This window comes from Hypanus sabinus, chromosome 13, assembly GCF_030144855.1.
Source record: "Hypanus sabinus isolate sHypSab1 chromosome 13, sHypSab1.hap1, whole genome shotgun sequence".
Lineage (NCBI taxonomy): Eukaryota > Metazoa > Chordata > Chondrichthyes > Myliobatiformes > Dasyatidae > Hypanus > Hypanus sabinus.
In genome coordinates, this window is record NC_082718.1 from 59,228,149 (window position 1) to 59,252,677 (window position 24,529).

Below are 24,529 nucleotides of genomic sequence, written 5' to 3' on the forward strand. Positions count from 1 at the left end.
AATGACGGTGTTGCTTGAGAATCAACTGAAGAGGTGGTAATTAGCTATTTTTCAATATCTGAATTCTTTTCCACCTTGTTGAGTAGATGCCAGAGTTGTAGAAGTACCAGAACAGTTTGCCGAGAGGAATGACTGATCCTTTATCACGACTGCTGGGACACTGTTTGTACCCTCCGCCCTTCAGCCATTTCTTGATATCATGTGGAATTATTTAAATAGGCTGAAACCTGTCTTCAGTGGGAGCCTGATAGAGGTCATGATGGAACTGTGGCAAGTTTATGTGGAAGGATCCGTGAACACTGGGGACCTCAGAGATTACTAGTCACACTTATTTAATCTTCTTCCACCATTCATGAACAAGCAAGCTAGTGCTGCTGAGCTTTGATTTAATTTATTGATTCTGGAGTCATTTGCCTTCATTTCTTTCATGCTGTGTATGAATTTAAGGCTTTTGTAATGCTGTGCTGCAGTCTTGCTTGGTTGGCAGCTCATTCCGAGTATTCCTCGCCTGGTGTTCATTCCTTATTAGATCACAGCTGGAGCCCTCACTGAATGGTAATTTTGGCTTGTGCTGGTCAGTGACATTACAGGTTGATATGATGTACAGAATGCATGTTTAAATGTTTAAACCTCTGCATTGTAGACACGCTATGTTGGTGCCAAAATGTGTAGTGACACTTACGGGCTAGTCCCAGCACATCCTTGGAGTGTGTTGGCTGTTAACACAAATGACACATTTCACCGTATGTTTCAATGTACATGTGATAAATAAATCTGAATCTGAATACTTCAGGGACAGATGAACAAACACATTTATCGACCCTGTTATTTTAGCTGGTAGGGTATTTTACTTCAATATATTGGTGTGGTACAGTAGTGCAGCTTGTTGAGGTCACCTTTTAGGGCTACAGTGACACAAGTTCAACCCTGATCCACCCCCACGGTTGTCTCTGTGAAACTTGCATGTTCTCCCCATGACTGTATGGGCTTCCTCCGGGTGTTGAGATTTCCTTCTATATCCTGCAGGAGGGTAGTTTCATTGCCTGACATCAATTGCCCCTAGTGTGGCTTGATGGCAGGAGATTCAAAGGGAGTTAATGGGCGTATAGATTACTGGGTAGCAAGCAGGGAGATGGGGCTGATGGGAATGCTTCACGAGCTAGCATAGACAAAATGGACCCAACGCCCTCCTCCTACCTCATGAGAACAAAGTGTGGACTTGAAGCCACACGTGGCTGTGCCATCCACATTTCACACATTGCATATGGATGAACGTAATTCATGGAGGAGGTGAGTATGCATAATCTACAATGGCGCTCTTCTCCAAGGATTGTCAAGTTCCTGCGATCCCATCTGGCACTTAGCTCATGGTAGGGTCACCATGGTGGCAATGTCAAGGGGTTGGTTCCAGACAGAGGATGATTCAACCAGTACCTCCATCGTGGAGCCGGCAGAAGGTGATGACACATCGTAACGCCTTTGAAGGTGGAGGAACGCTGCAGCAGTGATGGGTCCGGGTCCCCTATCTGTCAGGGACGGTGTGGTGGTGGCCCGTGCATCAGCCTCCCCATGTTAAACAAAATCACACACAGGCACTCTCTGTTAAGGGAGTGCACCCTAACATCTCAGATCAAGCTCCATGGCGATCTGCAAGTGGTGAAGGGGACAGGACTGTGAGGTCTGGAAGCCCCTCAGCCTAAGTGGATCCCGGATTGGCCTCTACAGCCACCTGAAGAACCACCAATAGACAACCCTTCGGAGAACATCAGGCTCAATGTGAGTGATCTCACTGTTACTACTAGAATGTAGGTGAATGGCAGAATGAACGGGAATTGATGACTATGGGAGGGAGAATCCAATGGGATTCATTTTAATGGGATCTTGACTGCTGATATAAACTCAGCCTGTTTCTGTGCTTGTGCTACTTTTCTGTGCTACTTTGTCCATTAATTGACCAGCATAGAGTCCTTACTCTTCATTAAATATGATTTTACACTGGTGGAGTATTGCAATTGAAGGACAAAGCTGAAAGTCATGTTGTTGAAATCATAACTAAAACTATATAGAACTACATCTCAGCTCATATGCAATTCTGTCACCTGTATTATATAACAAACTAAACCCTGCTTGCTCAACAGCGTCCTGCCCTTTGATCTCCATTTCAGAACCTCGGGCACTTTGACACCAATGAGCCCCTATGTTCCCATTGCTCCAGCAAGTCTCATGCTGGCTTGCTCTCATTATCACTGCTACCTACTGTGGGACTACCAGACAGCTACAGAGAAATTTTCATTCCCCTGACTCACCTCCTCCCCCTTCACAATGCCCTGTTGCTTTGTCCAATCTTCTTATAGAATCATAGTCCAACAGCAGGGGCACAGTTCTTTCAGTCCAGTCCATAAACACAAGAGATTCTACAGATGCTGGATATCCACACACAAAATGCTGGAGGAACTCAGCAGGTCAGCAGTGTCCATGAAGAGGCATAAACGATAAATGAAGGGCCTCAGTCCAAAATGTCAACTGTTTGTTCTTCTCCAAAGATGATGCCTGACCTGCTGAGTTCCTCCAGCATTTTGATATGTGTTACTTCAGTCCAACTTGTGCCTATTGACCAAGATGCCCTCTAAGCTTGTTCAATTTGCTTGTACGTAGACCACAAGACCTTCAAAGCATCCTATCCATGTACCTGACCAAATGTCTTTTGAAAATTAATTGCACCTACCTTAACTACTTCCTCTGGCAGCTCATTCCCATGTAAACCTCCCTTAACGTGAAGAAGTTACCCTTCAGATTTCTTTTAGATCTTTCATCTTTCACCTATGCACTCTAGTTTTTGAATTCCCTTTCCCAGGAAAAAGATTACGTGCATTCACCCTGCCTATAGCCCCTCATGATCTTATACATCTCTATAAGGTCTCCCTTCAGTCCTATACTTCCTATGAAATAAAGTCCTAGTCTGCCCTAGCTCATAGTTGCTCAGTTTTATGGAACATGAATTGGAATTGGTTTTTGTTATTATCACATGAACTGAAGTACAGTGAGAAGCTCACATACTATTCATTCTGATCAAATCATTACATGGTATACTGAGGTAGCAAAAGGTAAAAAAAATAACAATGCAGAATAAAGTGCAAAAGCTACAGAGAAAGTGCAATGCAGGTGATCAATAAGGTGCAAGATCAATCATAACAAAGTAGGTTCTGAGATCAAGAGTTCATCTTATCTCATTAGGGAACCGGGTAGAAGCTGTCCTTGGGTATTGTGGTAAATGCTTTCTGGTCTTTGTATCTTCTACTCAATGGAAGAGTGGAAGAGAGGATGTCTATTGTGGGTGGGGCCTTACTGAGGCAGCGAAAAGTATAGACAGAGTCTACAGAGGGGAGGCTGGTTTCTGTGATATGCTGAGCTGTATCCACAACTCTCTACGGTTTCTTGCGCTCTTGTGCAGAGCAGTTGCTCTACCAAGCCATGATGCACCCAGATAGGATGGTGATCAATAACAATTAGAAAGGGTTGACAGGGGCAGAACACATTTCTTTAGCCTCCTGAGGAAGTAGAGGAGTCGGTGAGCTTTCTCAGGTGTGGTATCTACATGGTTGGACCAGGATAAGCTGATGATAATGTTTACTCCTTGGAACTTGAAGTTCTCAAAGCTTTCAACCTCAGAATCATTGATGTAGACAGGAGCATGAACACTGTCCCCCTTCCCATTGTCAATGATCAGCTCCTTTGTTTTGCTGACATTGAGGGAAAGATTGTTGCGTGATTTCATGTTACTATGCACTCTGTCTCCTTCCAGTACTCTGACTCATCACTATACTAGATACATCCTATCACAGTGCTAATACCTACAAATTTGTAGATGGAGTTAAAGCAGAATCTAGCCACACAGTCTGAGTGAATGCAACCTTGTGGAGTGGCAATGTTCAGAATAATTGTGGCAGAGGTCTTGCTGCCTATCCTTTCTGATTGGCCGAGGCTTCTACTCTTGTCTGTGGGTTCGGACGTGACTGATAATCAGGGAACAGGACTCTCTTCTGTAGGTTGGCAGAGAGGTGGATGGTATGTAGTTTGTGGGATTGTGGGCTCCCTTTCACTGGGACTCCACTAAAGCAATGTTCCTCTTCCAGTCTACCCACTTCAGGAAAAGGTGCACCTGTTAATTGGTTCTTTAAATTGGCCAGCTTCTGCCCGACTGGCTGTGGCAATGGCAGTTTCAGAGAGGCATGGTCCTTGAGGATAAGAGTGGGAAGCAGTGAGCAGATCTGTCACTGTGCAGATTGCCTGTGAGGGTCTCAGGATTCCAGCTCTCAGGCTTCATGCCACAGACTGGAAATTACCTGTCTGTCGTGAGGGAGTTGACCAATACAGGGGCCTTACAAACCCAGTGGTAAGGAGGACCAAAACCACTGGAGATCAGGCCAATATCCTTCAGTCATGGCCACAAAAACAGACTATATGCTTGATACAAACACAAGAGATTTTGCAGATGCTGGAAATCTACAGGAACAAACACAAAATGCTGAAGGAACTCAGCAGATTAGGAGCATCTATAGAGAATAATGAACAGTCGATATTTTGGGCTGGCATCCTTCTTCAGGACCTGAAAGGAAAGGGGCAGAAGCCAGAATAAAAAGTTGGGGATGGGAAGGATTACAAGCCAGGATTTGATAGGTGAAACGAGGTGGGGGTGAAGATTGGTGGGTAGAGGAGGTGGGAGTGAGAAGATGGGAGATGATAACAGGTGGAAACAGTAAAAGGCTGAAGAAGAAGGAATCTGATCATGACTGAGGAAAGGGAAGGGGGAGTGGCACCACGGGGAGAAAATAGGCAGGTGAGGATATGAGAAAGGGTCAGAATAGAGAATGGAAAAAGAGAGAAGGGGGGAAGAAGTTACTGGCAGTTAGAAAAATAGATGTTCATGCCATCAGGTAAGAGGCTACCCAGATGGAATATGAGGTGTAGTCCCTCCAGCCTGGGAGTGGCCTCATTGTGATTTGCTGCTTGTGGGATCTTGTTATGCATGCTCATTCTCTACTCATTTTCCATCCTTGCAACTCCAAGGTTATTACTGTAAACAATACTGAAGATATGAATCCTTGAAAGTGAGTCTGTAGCTTGTGGAATCAGTTCTGAGTTGATTGAAGGTTCAGGAGCATGATGATTCTGGGGTCAGAACTGTTCCTGAATCTGTCTGTGTGGACCTAGGGCTTCTGTAGCTCCTGACTGATGGTAGTAGTGAGAGGAGAGCATGGCCTGGATGGTGGTGGTCCTTGTTGATGAACGCTCCTTTCTTCTGGCAGTGCTTCTTGTAATGGTGTGGAGGGCTTTGCTTGTGATGGACTGCACCGTTTCCACGTTCTGTATACTTTTCCATTCCTGGGCATTGGTGTTTAATATAAATACTTCAAAAAACAATTCTCTGAATATCTTCCCTAGTCTTTTCTTTTATACCAGGTGTGCAAGATCAAGAAATCAGATCAAGTCTTGTCCCCTGCCCTCCTCTCCCCTATCCCCCACTACACAGCATTGTAATTCTTCCATATTTTCCACATTTTAGTCCAAAGTTATCATCAGTGCAGCATCGTTCTTTTCTCTAAGAATGAGTTATTCTGTCCGGCTCTGTTCAACCTAACACTGGTGTCCTTCAGCAAAGAGCAGGAGAAAAGGTTCAGAAAGGCTTGCAGCCTAATAGGGCAAGTTACAGCTACCAACAAGACAGTCAGGTGCCATGCAGTGAAGTGCCCCCCAGATATAACGTACAGTCTTTAGGAAACCAGGCTGCTCATCATATCAGCTACTCTTGAAAGAAGAACAGTTAGTTTAATTTTGTACCCCTTCCCTAAGCTGTAAAAGATTCTCCCTCTAAATATTTATCAGGTTGTCTTTTGAAATGCAGACTGAATCTACCTGCATTCCAGGTTATAATAACTCACTGTTCCTTCAGTTCTTTCAGGAGTCATCTCCTCTGGTTTCAAATCCTTCTGCTGTTAGAAGAAGCTCCCAAATTTTTACTCTCATTATTTGAAGGATTAAATTTCCTCTAATTATTTCCTGCTTTAAGGAAATAAACCCAGTTCTCTTCAGATCTGTCCATGCAGCCAAAATCCTGCACCCCAATACCAGTCTACTCTACAGTAGATTACACAACACTTGAATTGTCTCAGAAATAATGGAGAACTAAAGTCTTGAGTAAATAAGGAGCTGAATGCAATTAGCATCACTAACAAAGTTACTATTGGAAAACGGAATGTGACTAAACTCTTCAGAACCTCCTGACCTGATGCAAGAGGGCTTGAAAGAAGTGGTAGCACCAATTACAAAAGTCCAGAGTCTCTGGAACGGCTCCCACACAGAGTCATATGGCAGGAAAGAAGGCCCATGCCCACCAAGATTCCCATTTGCCCACACTTGGACCATATCCCTCTAAACTTTTCCCATCCATGTACCAATCCAAGTGCTGTTTAAACATTGTTAAGGTACTTGCCTCTTTCATTTCCTCTGACAGTTCATTCCATATACTGACCACCACCCGGGTGAAAATATTGCTCCTCATGCTCCTATTAAATCTCACCCCTCTCACCTTAAACTTATGCACTCTAATTCTTGATTCACCAGTCCTAGGGAAAAGAGTATATATTGGCCTTATCTCTGCTCCTCATGGTTTTATAAATTTCTATACAATCATCCCTCTTTCACCTACACTCCAATAGCAAAAACAGCAACCCATACAACCTCTCCACATAACAGACCCTTGAGTCCCAGCAACGTCCTCATAAATCTTCTCTGCACTATTTTCAGCTTATTAAAAGGTAGCAAATGTAACCCCTATATGAAAGAAGGGCAGGGGAGAGAAAATAAGGAACTACAGGTCGCGAGAGCTTGACATCAGAAAAGGTTCAATTCACTTGTTAAGGAAGTGTTGGAATGAGCAATCAGGAAATAATGGTAGGATTGGGCAGAGGCAACATCTGAATGAAAAATCATACTTTACAAATCTGTTGAAGTTTAATTTGAGGTTGCAACTAGTCAAATAGATAAGGTGGTCAACAAAGGCTGGAGCATTCAGTTGCCTGTCGCTGAATTTCACTCTGACCTCTTTGGTCCCCTGCATTGCTTCAGCAAAGCTCAATGCACCCCTCCATGGACTCTGACTACACTCCTCATCACCTCAGTAGACCAGTCCGCATCCTCAAAGACCCCAGCCACCCAAGACATTCTTTCTTCTCTGGCTATGTGCTGTGAGCTGTATGTGAGACTGGTTGTGCTGTGTTTTGCGCATTGGCCCCGGAGGAACACTGTTTCATTTAGCTGTATACGTGTGTATGGGTAAGTGACCAGTAAATTTGAACTTGAACTTGAACTAATAATTTCAGATAATTATTCTGTTTCCCCCAATTACACACCCACCCCAGACCCACCCTTAGTTACTTACTGAAAAAATGTGAAATATCAGAACAGTGTAGGCAAGTTGCCGGAAAGCATTCTGAGGGAACAGTACTACATTTGGAAAGGCAGGGGTTGATCGGGGGTACCTAGTGGCTTTGCTTGTGGGAGATCTTGTTCTACAAATCTGATAGCTTTTTCCAAGGGTTTCAAAGGTTTCAGAGGTACATTTAATGTCAGAGAAATGGATACTATATACATCCTGAAATGTCTTTTCTTCACAACCATCCATGAAAACAGAGGAGTGCCCCCACAAAGAATGAATGACAGTTAAATGTTAGAGCCCCAAAGTCCCCCCCACCCAGCTCCCCCTCCCTCCCATGGGTAAGCAGCCACAAGCAACGATCCCCCCTTCTCCCACCACAAAAGAAAGCATCGGCACCCACCACCGAGCACTCAAGCTGGCAGCAAAGCAACAGCAAAGACGCAGATGTGCATAGTACCCCAAAGACTACTCGTTCAGTCTGTAATTTGGAATACCACAGGCTCTCTCTCTCGCTCTCTCTGTCCCTAATAAGGGAGAAGGTGGTGTCTCCATTTCTCAATTTTGTAGGTCAGAGGTGAAAGGTTTAATAAGTGAAGGGCAACACCTTGCATGATGGGTGGCAGATATCTGGAGCTAGCTGCCAGAGGAAGTGGTTGAGGCAGCTGGATTAGATACATTTAAGAAGTATGTGTATAGCTATATGGATAACAAGAGTCGAGCAGGATCTGGGCCAAGTGCTGGGAAATGGGACTAGCTAGAATTACATCTTAGTCAGAATGGACACAAATGGTCCAAAGGGTCTTTTTTTCTCTTTGATGTACAATTCAGGATGGGGAGGAGGTCTGACACCCAAACACATAGCACAGGCCCACCAGTGTGTGGACATGACCTGGTGCTCGTGAACCAGATCCCCAGCTACGGGTAAGTAGCCCCACTGCCTTGGGAGAGACGAAGGCTATGAGTGTAAACCCAGACAGCAAATCCGGAGTGGACCCCCTAAGGCGGCTGGACGCTATTGAACATCATTCCAGCAGCTCCTGGCCAAGTTGGTGCTAAAAGTATTGCTTCATAAGCTTTCCTTTGGTCTATGCTGGTGAGGCCGAAAGGGGGTCTTGACTACTGGGCATTTCAGGATCTCCGTACCTTCAACCCAGGCTTGTGATGATGATCACCATCACCCATTGCCCTTTGAGGCAGATAGATGCCAACCACCACCACAACTCTATGATGCCAAAAGAATTCCTTTACCTTTGTCCTCCACTCAATGCTACTTATCCCCTCTTGCTATGTTCATGAATGCAAATTGGTTTAAAATCCATAAAACAAGCAGCCTTCCACCAAAAAATCCAGGGTAGCAGTGATACAATAAAATATATTTAAGGTAATTAGCATATACAAAAACAGTAGTAATAAATATATTAATACAATAAAGTAGATAAATAGTATTCCACACACTAGCACACTAACATGCAGCAAGGTACTCATTCTGTTAATTTTATTTGACGTACATAGTACAGTTGTCCCACCCCATTGCAGAAAAGGTTTTCCCCTTTATACATTTGCTGTTCTGTTCAGAGGAGTGCTCTTTATCTTAAAGCCAAGTTTAAATGTCAGTTCTTTAAACTCAAGATGACGTAAAGTGTATGTTACAGCAGATAAGGTAAAATAGTTTGACAGGGACTCCACGGAAAAATCTCCCTATCTCGTGCTTTTATGTTGGTATCAAGGGTGTTGAAAATCTGGACATGTTCTGTCTGTTAGCATTAACACCTAAAAAAACACTGATTAACATGAGCTAATTTTAGAATCATAGACTGATACTGAGTTCACAGGAGCCATCGCACTTGTCTTTGCTGCTTCAAAACACGACGCAATTAGACTCCATCCGTGCTCTTTCCTCTTAAGCTGGTAATTATTTTCTTTGAAAGTTATTGTTTTTATAGTTTCTTCAAACAGTGCACACTGGATCCCAATTTTCTACGAGTTTAGCTTTCTTCAGAATCAGAATCAGGTTTATTATCACTGACCTTTGTTGTTTTGTGGCAGCAGTACAGTGCAATACATAAACAATACTATAAATTGTAATAACATAATTAAATAGATAGTTGAAAAGAGGGTAGTGTTCATGGGTTGATGGACCATTCAGAAATCTGATGGAGGAGAGGAACAAACCTTCCTGGTTTAATAAATCTCGATAAGACCACTCCTCAGCCTCCTTCACTCTGGGGAAAACAAGCCTCAGCTTGTGATGCAAGCCCTTCAGTCCATGAGGAAACCCTGTGCTAGAATGAGACAGAGTGAGGTCTCTCTGCATCTAAATGTGCTATCTTCACCAGCTCAGCAGGGGAAGGGACTGCACTGCCACTGGCCAGGAAGAAATCTCTGCTCCTAGTTCATTTCATCTAGGAACTGTAGATAGTTGGAACAATTGGTTTGCCATATACATTTGCATTTTAGCTATCTATTCAAGACATGGGCCTCTGTGCCTTACTCTGCAACAGGAACCTTGACTTCCTCATTGGCAGACCACAGTCAGTGTGGCTCGGAAATAACATCTCCTTGCTGACAATCAGTATAGGTGCACCTTGAGGATGTGTGCTTAGCCCACTGCATTATTCTCTCTACACCCAAGACCATGTGGCGAGGAAAGCTCAAATCCCATCTATGAATTCGCCGATCACACAACTGTTGTTGGCAGAATCTCAGATGGCGATGAGAGGCATACAGACAGACAGACAGCCAGACAGACATACTTTATTGATCCCGGGGGAAATTGGGTTTCGTTACAGCCGCACCAACCAAGAATAGTGAAGATATATAGCAACATAAAACCATAAATAATTAAATAATAAGTTAATCATGCCAAGTGGAAATAAGTCCAGGACCAGCCTATTGGCACAGGGTGTGTGACACTCTGAGGGAGGAGTTGTAAAGTTTGATGGCCACAGGTAGGAATGACTTCCTATGACACTCAGTGTCACATCTCGGTGGAATGAGTCTCTGGCTGAATGTACTCCTGTGCCTAACCAGTACATTATGGAGTGGATGGGAGTCATTGTCCAAGATGGCATGCAACTTGGACAGCATCCTCTTTTCAGACACCACCGTCAGACAGGAGTGAGATAGATAATTTTATTGAGTGGCATCACAACAACAACATTGCATTTAACATTGGTAATTGATTGAGAACTTCAGTAGTGGGAAGTTGAGGGCATACACACCAGTTACTCCTCGAGAGGTCAGTAGTGGAAATGGTGATCAGAATCAAATTCCTGGGCATGAACTTCACAGAGCATCTGTCCTGGGCCCAACATATCAATGCAATCACAAAGAATACACACCAACTGCTAATCACAAACAGAAGTAAATCTGCAGATGCTGTAAATCCAAGAAAATCACACATAATGCTGGAGGAACTCAGCAGCAAAGGTAGCATCTATGGAAAAGAGTAAATAGTCGACACTTTGGGCCAAGACCCTTCATCAGAACTGGAGAGAAAAGATGAGAAGTCAGAGTAAGAAGGTGAGGGAGTGCAGGAAGAAATACAAGGTAGTAGGTGATAGATGAAACTGGGGGGGGGGGGGTGGTTGAAGTGAAGAGCTGGTAAATCAATTGGTGAAAGAGATAAAGGACTGGAAAAGGGGGAATCTGATAGGAGAGGACAGAAGGCCTTGGAAGAAAGGGAAAGAGGAGGAGCACCAGAGGGAGGGGATGAGTCAGAAATGGGAATGATGAATGGTGGGGGGGGGGGGGCATTACCAGAAGTTTAAGAACTCGATTTTCATGCCATAAGGTTGGGGGCCACCCCAATGAAATATAAAGTGCTGCTCCTCCAACCTGAGTGTGGCCTCATCGAGGCAGCAGAGGAGGCCATGGACTGACACGTCAGAATGGGAATGGGAAGTGGAATTAAAATGGGGGACCACTGGGAGATCCCACTTTTTCTGGCAGCAGGTGCTCGACAAAGTGGTCTCACAATCTACGTCGGGTCTCACTGATTTACAGGAGGCCACACTGGGAGCTCTGGGTACAGTAGATGACCCCTGCAGACTCACAAGGGAACTGCCACCTCACTTGGAAGGACTGTTTGGGCCCCTGAATGGTAGTGAGGGAGGAGGTGTAGGGGTAGGTGTAGCACTTGTTCCACTTGCAAGGATAAGTGCCAGGAGGGAGATCAGTGGGAAGGGATGAGTGGTCTAGGAAGTCATGTAGGGAGCAATCCCTACAGAAAACAGAAAGTGGGGGTGGGGGGATAGATATGATTGGTGATGGGATTTCATTGGAGATGGTGGAAGTTACGGAGAATTATGTGCTGCACATGGAGGCTGGTGGGGTGGTAGGTAAGGACTAGAGAAACCCTATCCCTGGTAGGGTGGCAGGAGAATTGGGTAAGGGCAGATGTGCGCGAAATGGAAGAGATGCAGTTGAGGGGTAGTGTTGATGAGGGAAGAAGGGAAGCCTCTTTCTTTCAAGAAGGAGGACATCTCCTTAGTTCTAGAATGAAAAGCCTCATCCTGAGAGCAAATGGCACAGAGACGGAAGAATTGAGGTGGGGGGGGGGGGGGTTGTGATCCCAGTGTGTATACTTCCTTAGGATTTTGAGGAGATTTGGTATGTTTACAGTTCAAAGTACATTTATTATCAAACTATGTATACATTATACAACCTTGACATTCATCGCCTTACAGACAGCCACAAGACAAGACACAGGAGACAGTCAAGAAGGAGAACGAGTTAAGGAGCCAGAGCAGAGTACCCCTGTGGTCATCCCCCTCAGCAACAGGCATATCACTCTGGATATTGTTGGGGGGTTGACCTAACAGAGGAAAGTCACAGTGGTCGGGTCTCTGGCACTGAGACTGCCTCTATGATTTAGAAGGGAAGGGGAAGAGGAGGCACACTGTGGTGATAGAGGATTCGTTAGTTAGAGGAATGAATAGGAGGTTCTGTGGGTGAGAGTGACATTTCCAGATGGTATGTTAGGTACCATGGTCCATGATATCTCAGATTGAGTCCTCAGCATTCTTAAGTGGGAAGGCAAACAGCTGGAAGTCTTGGTACCAATGACATGATTAGGATGAGTGATGAGGTTCTGCAGAGAGAGTTCAGGGAGTTGGGTGCTAAGTTAAAGGGCAGGACCTCCAAGGTTGTGATCTCAGGATTGCTAACCGTGCCACCTGCTAGTGAGGTCAGAATCTGGAAGATTATACAGTTTAAAATGTTGCTAAGGAGTTGGTGTAGGAGGAAGGACATAAGGTTTTTGGATCATTGGCCTCTCTTCCAGGGAAGGTGGGGCCGGTACAGATGGGATGATTTGCACCTGACCTGGAAGGGGACTAATATCCTCGTGGAAGGTTTGTTTAATGCTGCACAGTAGGGTTTAAACTAGGGTTGCCGGGGAATGGAAACCAGAGTGCCAGAACAGTTAGTGGAGTGGTTGTCTAGGCAGACGTAGGTAAGACCTCAGACAAAGTTAGGAAGCATAAGGTGGAGCATAGTGCGACTAGTGTCCTGAACTGCTTATACTTCAATGCAAGAAGTATCGTGGGAAAGGCAGATAATAGTGCTGAAGATGAGGTAGCTGGTTTACAAAGAGGGGCAATGTGGAGTGAAGAGAGGCTGTTGATAGGGTGAAATTGCAGTCAACAGGATGTTGCAAAGTAAAAGGTGGACAAAATCAAAAAGGGTGAATGCAGGAATGAAGGTGTTGTATTTGAATGTGCGCAGTATACAGAATAAGGCAGATTAACTTGTAGCACAGTTACAGATTGGCAGGTATGATGTTGTGGGTATCACTGAGTCATGGCTGAAAGATTATAGCTGGGAGCTTAATGTCCAGGGATACACATTGTATCAAAAGGACAGGCAGGAAGGCTTGAACTATGAAAAAAATGAGTATTTTGCATCAGTCTTCACTGTGGAAGACACTAACAGTGTGCCAGATGTTGTTGTGTGTGAAGGAAGAGAAGTGAGTGCAGTTACTATTATAAGGGAGAAGGTGCTCAAAAAAGCAGAAAGACCCAAAGGTATATAAGTCATCCGGACCAGATGAACTGTACCTTAGGATTCTGAAAGAGGTAGCATTAGAGATTATGGCAGCATTAGCAATGATCTTTCAAAAATCATTGGACTCTGGCTTGGTGCCAGAGGACTGAAAAATTGCAAATGTCACTCCACTCTTTAAGAAAGGAGGAAGGCAGCAGAAAGGAAATTATAGACCAGTTAGCCTGACCTCAAACGTGGGAAGACGTTAGAGAAAACCATTAAGGGTGATGTGATGGAGAACTTGGTGACGCAAGTCAAGATAGGACAAATCAGCATGGTTTCCTTAAGAGAAAATCTTGCCTGACAAACCTGTTGGAATCCTTTGAGGAGATTACAAGCAGGATAGATTAAGGGATGCAGTGGATGTTGTATATTTGGACTTTCAGAAGGCCTTTGACAAGGTGCCATACATGAGGCTGCTTACCAAGTACTAACATGGTTAGAGTGTTGGCTGATTGGAAGGATGCAGCCAGTGGGAATAATAGGATTCTTGTCTGGTTGGCTGCCAGTGACTAGTGGCGTTCTGCAGGGGTTGGTGTTGGGACAAGTTCTTTTTATGCTGCATATAAATGATTTAGATGATGGAATAGATGACTTTGTTGCCAAGTTTGCAGATGATATGAAGATTGGTGAAGGGGCAGGTAGTGTTGAGGAAACAGGTAGGATGCAGAAGGACTTAGACAGGTTAGGGGAATGGGCAAGAAAGTGATAAATGAAATACAATGCTGGAAAATGCATGGTCACACACTTTGGTAGTAGGAATAAGTATGTGGATTATTTTCTAAACAGGGAGAAAATCTGAGAATCTGAGATGCAGAAGGACTTGGAAGTCCTTGTGCTGAACACCCTAAAGGTTAACTTGCAAGTTGAGTCGGTGGTGAGGAAGGCAAATGCAATGTTAGCATTCATTTCAAGAGGTCTAGAATAAAGAGCAGGGATGTGATGCTGAGACTTTCTAAGGCACTGGTGAGGCCTCATCTTTAGTATTGTGAACAGTTTTGGGCTCCTCATATTAGAAAAGATGTGCTGACATTGTAAAGGGTCCAGAGGAGGTACACAAGGATGATTCCAGGAGTGAAAGGGTTATCATATGAGGAATGTTTGATGGCTCTGGGTCTGCACTCGCTGGAATTTAGAAGGATGGCGGGGGGGGGGGGGCAGGAATCTCATTGAAACCTTTCGAAGGTTGAAAGGACTAGGCAGAGTAGATGTGGAAAGGATGTTTCTCATGGTGGGACAGTGTAGGACAAGAGGGTACAGCCTCAGGATAGAGGAGCGACCTTTCAAAACAGAGATGCAGAGAAATTTCTTCAGCCAGAAGGTGGTAAATTTGTGGAATTTGTTGCAGCTGTTGAGACAGGTTGTTGGGTATATTTAAGGTAGAGATTGATAGGTTCTAGGTTGGACATGGCGTCAAAGGTTATGGGGAGAAGGCTGGGAAGTGGTCTTGAGGAGGAGGGAAAAAAAGGATCAGCCATGATTGAATGGCAGAGCAGAATTGATGGGCCAAATGGTCTATTTTCTGCTCCTATGTCTTATGGTCTAAGGCAAAATCTATGGTTTTGCTTTGTTGGTAAAAATGAAATCAAATCATTAGAAAGAAGTGACATGGGTCAGAAGGTGTTGAATCTTAGTGGATAGAGCTAAGGAACTGCAAGGATAAGAAGACCCTTATGGGAGTTGTATTGAGACTCCCAAACAGTACTAAAGATGTGATCTACAAATTAATTTGGAAGATAGAAAATGCATTCCAAAATGGCAGTGTTACAATAGTCATGGGGGATTTCAATATGCAGGTCGATTGGGAAAAATAGATTGTTGCTGGATTTCTGGAGTGGGAATTTCTAAAGTGCCTATGAGGTGGCTTTTTAGAGCAGATCCTGGTTGAGCCCACTAGGGAATCAGCGATTCTGGACCGGGTGCTGTGCAACGAACCAGAATTGATTGCAGACCTTAAGGTAAAAGAACTCTTAAGGGCAATTGATCATAATGATTAAATTCACCTTGAAATCTGAGAAGGAGAAGCTAAGGTCAGATGTATCAGCGTTACAGTGGACTAAAGGGAATTACAGAGGCATGAGAGAGGAGTTGGACAGAATTGATTGGAAGGAAGTAATTTGGAAATCAAAGGATATATACATCCCAAGAGAAAGAAATATTCTGAAGGAAAGATTACACATCCATGGCCAACAAGAGAAGTCAAAGTCAGCAAAAAAGTCAAAGAAAAGGCATATAATAGACAAAAAGTAGTGAATTGGGAAGCTTTTAAAATCTAACAGAAGGTAAGTAACAAAGTAATTAAGAAGGTAAAGATGGAATATTAAATTAAGCTAGCCAATAATGTTAAAGAGGATACCAAAAGTTTTTTCAGATACATAAAGTGTAGAAGAGAGGCAAGAATGGATATTGGACTGCTGGACAATGATACTAGAGAGGTAGTAATGGGGACAATGAAATGGTGGATAAACTGAATGAGTATTTTGCATCAGGCTTCATGGTGGAAGAAACACCAGCAGTATGGTGGAAGCTCCGGGTGTCAGGGAGCATTTAGTGTGAGAAGTTACCATAACTAGAGAGGAGATTCTTGGGAAACTGAAGGTCTGAAGGTAGATAAATCACCTGGACCAGATGGACTACACCCCAGTGTTCTGAAAGAGGTGGTTGAAGAGATTGTGGAGGCATTAGTAATAATCTTCAAGAATCACTAGGTTCTGGAATGGTTGCGGAAGAATGGAAAATTGCTAATGTCACTTCATTCTTCAAGAGGGGAGAGAGGCAGAAGAAAGGAAATTATAGGCCATTTCATCTGATCTCAGTGGCTGGGAAGTTGTTGGAGTCATTTATTAAGGATGAGGTCTCAGGGTACTTGGAGGCACATTATAAAGCAGGCCACAGTCAGCATGGTTTCCTCAAGGCAAAATCTTGCCTGACAGATGTGTTGGAATTCTCTGAAGAAATAAAAAGCAGGATAGACAAAGGAGAATCAGTTGATGTTGTGTACTTGGAGGCTGCTTAACAAGCTATGAGCCCATGGTATTACAGGAAAGATTCTAGCATGGATAAACCAGTGGCTAATTGGCAGGAGGCAAACAGTGGGAATAAAGGGAGCCTTTTCTGGTTGGCAGCCAGTGACTAGAGGGTTGGTAGCCAGTGACTAGAGTGTTATTTATGTTATATGTCAATGATTTGGATGATAGAATTGATGACTTTGTTGCAAAGTTTGCAGACAATATGAAGATAGCTGGAGGGGTAGGTAGTTTTGAGGAAATAGAGAGGCTACAGAAGGACTTAGACAGGTTTGAAGAATGGGCAATGAAGTGATAGGTGGAATGCAGTGTTTGGAACAGTTTGGTCATGTGCTTTGGTGGAAGAAATTAAAAGATTGATTATTTTCTAAATGGACAGAAAATACAAAAAGCTGAGGCGCTAAGGGACTTTAGAGTCTTTGTGCAGGATTCCCTAAAGGTTAATTTTCAGATTGAATGTGTCATAAGGAAAGCAAATGCGATGTTAGCACTCATTTCAAGAGGTCAAGAAACATCACGTGTTGTCCCAGTACCCAAGAAGGGCCAACCAAAAGTCTTGAGTGGCTACCGTCTGGTGACCCTGTCCTCACATATCATGATGACCCTAAAGGGGCTGGTTCTGGCTCACCTTCAACTCCTGGCCACATCAACCCTCGATCCCCTGCAGTTTGCCTACCAGGGGCACAATGGAGTCAATGACGCTGTCATCTACCAGCTGAACAGAGCCTAATCCCATATGGCTAAGCAGGGCAGCACTGTGGTTTGTTGATTTCTCAAGTGCCTTCAATACCATACATCATTGCTGGGGGAGAAGCTCTGTTCAATGCAGACTGGCCATTGTATCCTGGGTAACGGACTACCTGACTGGCAGACCACAGTTTGTGCGAGTTCAGAGGTATGTGTCAGACATGGCTATAAGCAGCTCTGGGGCCCCACAGGGGACAGTATTGGCTTCCTTCCTGTTTACACTGTATACCTCTGACTTTAGATACAACACTGTGTTATGTCATCTACAGAAGTTCTCTGATGACTCAGCAATAGTTGGGTGTATAAAGGGAGGATGGATGCAGGGCCCTGGTGGAGGACTTTGTCAAATGGTGCAACCTGAATCATCTGCAGCTCAACATCAGTAAGAGAACTGAGAAGGTGAAGGACTTTAGGAAGACTAAGCCTGCACTGTTCCTTGTTACTATTGATGGTGAGGACCTACAAGTAACTGGGAGTGCTCTTGGATAACAGACTTGAGTGCTGCCCCAACACTGAGGCCATGTACAAGAAGGGCCAGAATCATGTCTACATCCTTAGGAGACTGAGGTCCTTTGGACTATGTAGGCCTCTCCTTCACATGTTCTACCAGTCTGTTGTCTCCAGTACAATCTTCTATGTGGTGATGTGCTGGGACAATGGCATGAACATGGGTGATGCTAACAGGCTCAATAAAACTGATTAGAATGGCTGGCTCTGTTATAGGAGTCAAACTGGACACACTGGAGGCTGTGGTAGAATAAAGGACTTTACGGAAAACCCTGGCAATTCTGGACAATGTTTCCCACTCTCTGCATGCCACCTTGGTTGAACAGAGGAACACTTATAGTAATAGACTAAGACATCTGTGTTGCTCCAAAGAGCGCTATATGAGGTCATTCTTACCCGTGGCCATTAGGATCTCTGATGAGTCCACCTATAGCCGGGGAAGTGATGACCCTCTCCTGTTAGACTGTTTCAGGTAATTTATTTTTTATTCTTTCTTACTTCTCTTCTAATATTTGTATATCTGTGCACTTGTAATGCTAGTGAGAAACTGTCATTTCCTTTGGGATCAATAAAGTAGTTATCTATCTATGTATTTATCTATAAAAGCAAGGATATAATGTTGAGACTTTATAAAGCACGGGTGAGACCTCACTTGGAGTATTGTGAGCAGTTTTGCACCCCTTATCTTAGAAAGGATGTGCTGAAACTGGAGATGGCTCAAAAGAGATTCACAAAAATTATTCCTGGATATGAAGAGCATTTGATGGCTCTGGGCCTGTTTTCACTAGAATTCAGAAGAATGAGGGGTGACCTCACTGAAACCTATCATATGATGAAAGGTCTTGATAGAGTGGATGTGGAGAGGATGTTTCCTGTGGTAGGAGAGTCTAATACCAGAGGACACACTGAGGGATTGAGGGGTGTCCTTTTAGAGTGGAGATGAGACGGTATTTCTTTAGCCAGAGTGGTGAATCTGTGGAATTTTTTTTGCCACAAACAGCTGTAGAGGCCAAGCCTTTATGTATATTTAAGGCAGAGGTTGATAGATTCTTGATTGGTCAAGGCATGAAGGGATACGGGGAGAAGACATGAGATCGAGCTGAGAGGAAAATTGGATCACTCATGATGAAATGGCAGAGCAAAATGGCCTAATTCTGCTCTTACCATCAGAGAGGAGATACAGAGCATGAAGCTACACATGCGACATTTTGGGAACAGCTTCTTCCTCTCTCAGATTTCTGAATATCCATGAACCATGAACACCAACTTACTATTTTTGTTATTTTTGGATGTTTTTTTTGTAAACTTCTTAATGTAACTTAAAGTAATTTTTTATGCATTGTAGTGTACTACCCCTGCAAAACCAAACATTTCACAACATGTATCAGTGATAATAAACCTATTTCTGATTCTCTCTTATTTTAGTGCCAAGCAAGCAAAGCCAGCTCAAAGATTGCTCAAAGTGCAGGGCATAGCATGAGTGACTTCACAGGAAGTAGATGGTTGCATTCTCCATACCCCAAGCTACAAACAGATCCTCTTCCTCCCTGTCAGTGAAGGTTAACGTCTAGGTCATGATGTTCTGCATTGACTCTGCTGTGTGTCCAGCCAACTTTAGGATGCTCCTCCTCCATTTTACCTCCTCTTCCCCATGGTTTCTAATGCAACATGCAGAATGGACGTGACCCTGCTCTTCCCTTCGAGGTGAAGTTTTCTCTCGTTGTATTCATATTTCAGAATCATGTTTCAGACACTTTGCTTTATAGTCACCAAGTGGTGTTTTACAGGTAAGGCCTGGTGGTCTTCCATTTTTCAGAGTGAATGCAAAGTCACCTTCCCATTATAACTTTTATTTCCCAGGATGGAAATGGCTAATATGAGGGGGTGTAATATGACACTGGTTGGAGGAGAGTGTAGGGAGAATGTCAGAGGTAGGTTTCTTCCACAGAAAGTGGTAGCTGCATGGAATATGTAAACAGTGGTGGTGGTGAAGGCAAATAGATTAATAACATTTAAGAGACTCTTAAGTAGGCACATGGCTGAAAGGAAAATAAAGGGTTATGTGGGATGTGGGATGGAGAGTTAGATTTATTCGTGAAGTAAATTAAAAGGTTGGCACAAACTCATGGACTGAAGGGTCTGTACTGTTCTATGTTCTATTCATCTCTTGCTTGGTTCCAACATTTGGTTTGGTAGGTGCCAATGGTGTGGGCTGGCACTGGTTTGAGTTCTGAGCAGACAGCCTGAACGGGGATTGCTGTCTGCATTTCAGTCAACCTGTGTGGCTTAGCTGCCCACCAGGATCCCTCACCTGCTTCCAGAGCAGATCTACTATACCCCTCGATAATGGCAGGGTAGTATAGAATTTAGCATAATGTTTTACAACACCGGTTCAATTCCTGCTGCAGTCTGTGAGGAGTTTATACATTCTCCCTGTAACCGTGTGGGCTTCAACCAGTTGCTCTAGTTTTCTCCTACATCCTAAAGATGTACAGGTTACTAGGTTAGTTGGTTACGTAGGTGTAATTGGATAGTGTGAGCTTGTTGGGTCACTAGGGCCTGTAACTGTGTAGTATCTTTAAATAAAAAATAAAACAAAAAACTTCTCCTTTTATTGTGGGAGAGTATCATTCACACATTTTAGACACCATTCCCATTTGCTGTTGAAAATTATTATTTGTCTCTCTCCTTATCTCATTCCAATGTCCAAAAGAAGGCTTTGAATTACGATGAATCCTGCATAAATGGTCTACAGTGACACTTATTTTCCACATAACCTTTCTCCCACTTCTCCCACCTCTTAGTCCGACCCCAAATTCCCCTGTTCTCTTCATCATACTAAATTAAACATCTTCCAAGAAAATCATTACATTTATTAGCTGATGACTTTTTAATCCTTTGTGCATATCCCAGATGTTAATTTTCAGTGACAGCTTCCCAGACCCCAGGCCAGGGAGTCCTGCAGACTTCGACTAATGTCTCACTTTCCTTCTTCAGTACTTTTTGGCTGCTTAACCACTCTGCAAATGATCTCAAATCTCCAACCCCCCAACCACATGCTTCATGTGGGAGTTCCTATAAAAACAATAACTATTCTAGTCATCACTGAGCGGGGTACACCACTGACCTCTAGCCTGCTTTTCAGCTCGTTCGTGTGCTGCTGACTCTTCTGCTGTTCACAGTTCAATTTGTTAACAAGGGCAACTTTGTTTTCCTCCTCGGAGAGCAGCTGTAAAAGAACAGGAAAAAAGAGGTCTATGCAAAGCTAGATCAAACTATTTTTAAGTTCCATTTTAAGTAATTCATGATGGAAGAATAGTCTGGTAGGTGTTTGACTTTAATTGTGTTCCAAAACAGTCATAGTTCACCGCTGTGCTCTGCCATTTACTAAAAAGGCCCAGATGCTGCTGCACAATATCTCTTGATCTTGTTTTGTCATGCTCTGCATTGGACCTTCTTCAATGAAATCAATCCTGTCATAACACTGAACGTAAAACCACACCCTGAGCTCTTAAACCGTGCAATGTAAATCATCTGCCAAACTGGGCTGTGGTGATTATCATTCCACTGAGCCTACTCCCGCTGTGGTGTTTCGTTAATCCTTTATAACATTAGAATGAAGGGAGATTTGATAGAGGTGCGCCAAATTATCAGGGTAAATGCAAGCAGACTTTTTCCACTCAGGCTCTGGGTGAGACTAGGTCATGGGTTAAGGGTGAAAGGTGAAAAGTTTAACATAAGGGGAGCTTCGCCAATCAGAATGCGGTAAGAGTGTGGGATGAACTGCCAGAAGTGGTGGATGCAGAGCCCGTTTCAACATTTACGAGAAATTTGATTAAGTACGTTGATGGGAGGGATAAGAAGGGCTTTGGTCCAGGAGCAGGTCAATGGGACTAGGCAGAACAATAATTTGGACCGGACAAGTTGGGCTACTGCTGCGCTGGAGTGTTCTGCGACTCTATTAAGTTTAGTACTGCTTTAACTTTCCGAACTGTGTGTAAACTGCAACAGCCTGTTCTTCCAGGATTTGGGTTTTTGCTGGGAATGCTGTCATTCCCAACCATAGCCCCGAATACTCTCACAAACTCAAGCACACTTGAACACGCATTAATAAAGCCGAACCTGAAACAACCTGCCACTGAGGTGCTTATTTCTAATGATTCAGAAGCCCGTGAACGCAGGCAGCACGGTCTTGCAGCTACAAGAGCTGCTCTGCTGCGTGGCAATCCTGACTTCCAGTGCTGTCTGTGTGGAGTTTGCATGCTCTCCCTGTAACTATGTGGGTTTCCTCCGGGTTTTTCCAGTCTCCTCCCACATTACAAAGATGTGTGGATTGCTCGAATAGGTAATGGAACATTACAGCAAGAACAGGCCCTTCAGCCCACAAAGTTGTGCCAACACTTTAACCCACTCTAAGATCAATCTAACCTTCCCTCCTACATAGCCCTCCATTTTTTAATCAGCGACGTGTCTACCTAAGAATTTCTTATATGTCCCTAACATACCTACCTCTACCACCACCCCTGGTAGTGTGTACCGTGTACCCAACACTCACTATGTGTAAAAAAAATCTATCTCTGACATCTCCAATCCTCCAATTATCTTAAAATTATACTTCCTCGTATTAACCTGTTCCACCCTGCGAAGGCTTTCCACGTGATCAATGCAAGAAAAAGCCTAGCTCACTCAATCTGTCTTCAAAAGACATGCTCTCTAGTCCAAATAGCATCATAGTAAATTTCCTCAGCAACCCCTCTAAAGCTTTTCCACATTCTTCCTCTGAGGTGACCAGAACTGAACACAAGATTCCAAGTATGGTCAATTCATTGGAGTAGGATGTTGTGTTGGTGGTTGGAAGAATGTGGAGAGAGCTGAGAGGAATGTGGAGTGAATATAATTGGACTAGTGTCAGATTAAGTGTAAATGAGTGGTTGACGGCCAGCAATGACATGATGAGCTGAAGGATATCCTTTTATAATGTCTGACAACCTGACTGAGATATAGACACACGAGAGAATGCAGATCTTGGTATCTTGAGCAAAAGCCTGCTGGAGGAACTCAGCAGGCCGAGCAGCATCTGTGAGAGGAAAGGAACTGTTGATATTTCAAGTTAAAACTCTTCGTTAGGATTGACACAGGGCCTCAACCCAAAACAAACCCCCACAGTTGCTGCACAATCCACTGAGCTCCTCCAGCAGACTGTTTAATGACCGAGATATAAACTGACTCCTGTAAGCAGCATTCTGGGACCGTTACACTTAATCTGTGAACTAGTTTGTATTCTTTCATGAGATGCCTCAATTGATTATCTCCTATCAAATGAAACCACAGTTATTGAGTAAGAACTCAATAAACTGGGCAGGCATAGTAACTCAGCAGTTAGCACAATGCTTTACAATGTGCCAGATGTAAGATTGAGGTTCAATTGCTGCCACAGTCTGTAAGGCATTTATATATTCTCCCCATGACGTCTAAGTTTCCTCTGAGTGCTCCAATTTCCTCCCACTTTCCAAAGACATACGGTTAGGCTTAGTGACTTGTGGGAATGCTGGTTTATTGACTTGTGGGCGTACCGGGTTAGTGAATTGCGGGCGTGCTGGGTCAGTGAATTGCGGGCGTGCCGGGTCAGTGACTTGTGGGACTGCTGGGTTAGCGACTTGTGGGCGTGCTGGGTTAGCGACTTGTGGGCCTGCCGGGTTAGTGAATTGTGGGAATGCTGGGTTAGTGACTTGTGGGCGTGCTGGGTTAGTGACTTGTGGGAATGCTGGGTTAGTGACTTGTGGGCATTCCGAGTCAGTGACTTGTGGGCATGCCGGGTTAGTGAATTGTGGGCGTGCTGGGTTAGTGACTTGTGGGAATGCTGGGTTAGTGACTTGTGGGCATTCCGAGTCAGTGACTTGTGGGCATGCCGGGTTAGTGAATTGTGGGAATGCCGGGTTAGCGACTTGTGGGCCTGCCGGGTTAGTGAATTGTGGGAATGCTGGGTTAGTGACTTGTGGGCGTGCCGGGTTAGTGAATTGTGGGAATGCTGGGTTAGTGACTTGTGGGCATGCCGGGTTAGTGACTTGTGGGAATGCCGAGTCAGTGACTTGTGGGCATGCCGGGTTAGTGACTTGTGGGAATGCTGGGTTAGTGATTTGTGGGCATGCCGGGTCAGTGACTTGTGGGCATGCCGGGTCAGTGACTTGTGGGAATGCCGGGTCAGTGACTTGTGGGAATGCTGGGTTAGTGATTTGTGGGCATGCCGGGTCAGTGACTTGTGGGCGTGCTGGGTTGGTGAATTGCAGGCGTGCCGGGTTGGTGAATTGCAGGCGTGCCGGGTTGGTGAATTGTGGGCATGCCGGGTTAGTGAATTGCGGGCGTGCCAGGTTGGTGAATTGCAGGCCTGCCGGGTTAGCGACTTGTGGGAATGCTGGGTTAGTGATTTGTGGGCATGCCGGGTCAGTGACTTGTGGGCATGCCGGGTTGGTGAATTGTGGGCATGCCGGGTTGGTGAATTGCAGGCGTGCCGGGTTGGTGAATTGCGGGCGTGCCGGGTTGGTGAATTGCAGGCGTGCCGGGTTGGTGAATTGCAGGCATGCCGGGTTGGTGAATTGCGGGCGTGCCGGGTTGGTGAATTGCAGGCATGCCGGGTTGGTGAATTGCGGGCGTGCCGGGTTGGTGAATTGCAGGCATGCCGGGTTGGTGAATTGCGGGCGTGCCGGGTTGGTGAATTGTGGGCGTGCTGGGTTAGTGAATTGCAGGCGTGCCGGGTTGGTGAATTGCGGGC

General features: G+C 44.5%; 1 protein-coding gene across 2 annotated transcripts in view; it reads right to left on the bottom strand.

Moving 5' to 3' along the window:
• The window catches only part of LOC132403900 (uncharacterized), a 217,606-nt gene that overhangs the window by 75,067 nt on the left and 118,010 nt on the right, over positions 1-24,529 (bottom strand). For both annotated transcript variants that reach the window (XM_059987708.1, XM_059987709.1), the window contains one exon: positions 20,888-20,989. In XM_059987708.1, the coding sequence (XP_059843691.1) occupies positions 20,888-20,989 (102 nt within the window). The remainder of the gene's footprint in view (positions 1-20,887; positions 20,990-24,529) is intronic.